Source organism: Nicotiana tomentosiformis, chromosome 2 (assembly GCF_000390325.3).
Source record: "Nicotiana tomentosiformis chromosome 2, ASM39032v3, whole genome shotgun sequence".
NCBI lineage: Eukaryota > Viridiplantae > Streptophyta > Magnoliopsida > Solanales > Solanaceae > Nicotiana > Nicotiana tomentosiformis.
This window is the reverse complement of record NC_090813.1, coordinates 108,808,530-108,810,087: the sequence shown is the minus strand read 5'-3', so window position 1 is coordinate 108,810,087 and position 1,558 is coordinate 108,808,530. Positions and strand designations below refer to the sequence as shown.

The following is a 1,558-nucleotide window of genomic DNA, read 5'->3' as shown; positions in this document are numbered from 1 at the left end:
AGGTCAGATGTACATGACCGATTATGAGGCGAGGTTCTCTAAGTTGTCTTACCATGGACTTATGATACTCCTCATTGATGCAGAGAGAGTGTAGAGGTTTATTGCAGGCTTTCACTATGGTATCCAGGTCACTATGGCCCGAGAGATCGAGATGGGGACTCTTTATGAGCAGGTTGTGGAGATAGCTCAGAGGATCGAGGGTATTCGTCAGTAGGGCTGAGAGCAGGCGCTGAGGGATAAGCGGTATCGATATTCTGGAGGGTTCAGTGGTCCTCCGACTAGGGCAGAGGTCAGTTTGTGAGGGGCTAGTCTAGCAGGCCCATGAATCCAACACCACCACCTTCTCAAGGTGCTCCAGTGCGGCCCTATTTAAGCACTATTCAAGAGAGCTCCCGTCGTCCACCGGCTATTCAGGGTTCTTCCAGTGGGTGTTCATATTCCCAGGGTCAGTCATCTTCTGAACCGAGAGGTTGCTTTGAGTGTGGAAATCTTGGTCATGTGAGGAGATTCTTCCCCAAGCTTCAGGGCAAGGCAATACAGCAGGGTCATCAGCCCATGATTTCTGCACCAGCTATCGCACCAGTCGTTTGGCCGCGCAGAGGCGGAGGGCAGGTGGGTAGGGGCCGCCCTAGAGGTGGAGGCCAATCAGGTGGCGCACCAGCTAGGTTCTATACCTTTCCAGCCAGACCAGATGCAATAGCCTCAAATACCGTGATCACAAATGTTATTTCTGTCCGCGATAGGGATGCTTCGGTACTATTTGATCCAGGGTCTACGTATTCATATGTTTCATCTCTGTTTGCTCATTTTCTGGGTATTCCTCGTGAGTTCTTGGGTAATCCTGTATATGTGTCTAGGTAGTGGGCGATTCTGTTGTTGTGGATCGGATTTACCGGACCTGTATTATGACTTTTTTTGGTTATGAGACCAGAGCGGATCTTTTGTTGCTCGACATGACCGACTTTGAGGTCATCCTGGGCATGGACTGGTTGTCTCTGTACTATGCCATCCTTGATTGTAATGCCAAGACTGCTACCTTGGCGATACCAGAGTTGCCTAGTTTAGAATGGAAGGGTTCATCTATCAGTTCATCTAGTCGGGTTATTTCTTTCTTGAAGGATCGACATATGGTCAAGAAGGGTTATTTGGAGAATCTAGCTTATGTTCGGGATACTACCGCAGAGACTCCGGAGATTGATTCAGTGCCTGTGATGCGGGAGTTCATTGATGTATTTCCTTCTGACTTACCAAGAATGCCACCAGATCGTGATATCGATTTCTGTATTGATTTGGCTCTAAGTACCCAGCCTATATCTATTCCATCATACCGCATGGCTCCGAAAGAGTTGAAGGAGTTGAAAGAAAACCTTGAGGAGCTGTTAGCAAAAGGGTTCGTCAAACCGAGTGTGTCGCCTTGGGGTGCACTGGTGTTTTTCGTGAAAAAGAAGAATGAGACTATGGGGATGTGCATTGATTACCGCCACTTAAACAAAGTTACCATTAAGAACAAGTAACCAATGTCGCGTATTGATGATTTATTTGAATAGTTGCAGGGTGT

The 1,558-nt window shown here is 47.6% G+C and overlaps 1 protein-coding gene across 1 annotated transcript; it reads left to right on the top strand.

Moving 5' to 3' along the window:
* Window positions 1–321: 321 nt before the first annotated feature.
* Window positions 322–861, top strand: LOC138905372 (uncharacterized). The gene has a single exon (XM_070193884.1). It carries the CDS (start codon window positions 322–324, stop codon window positions 859–861), a length of 540 nt encoding a protein of 179 aa, XP_070049985.1.
* The last annotated feature ends 697 nt before the right edge of the window (window positions 862–1,558 follow it).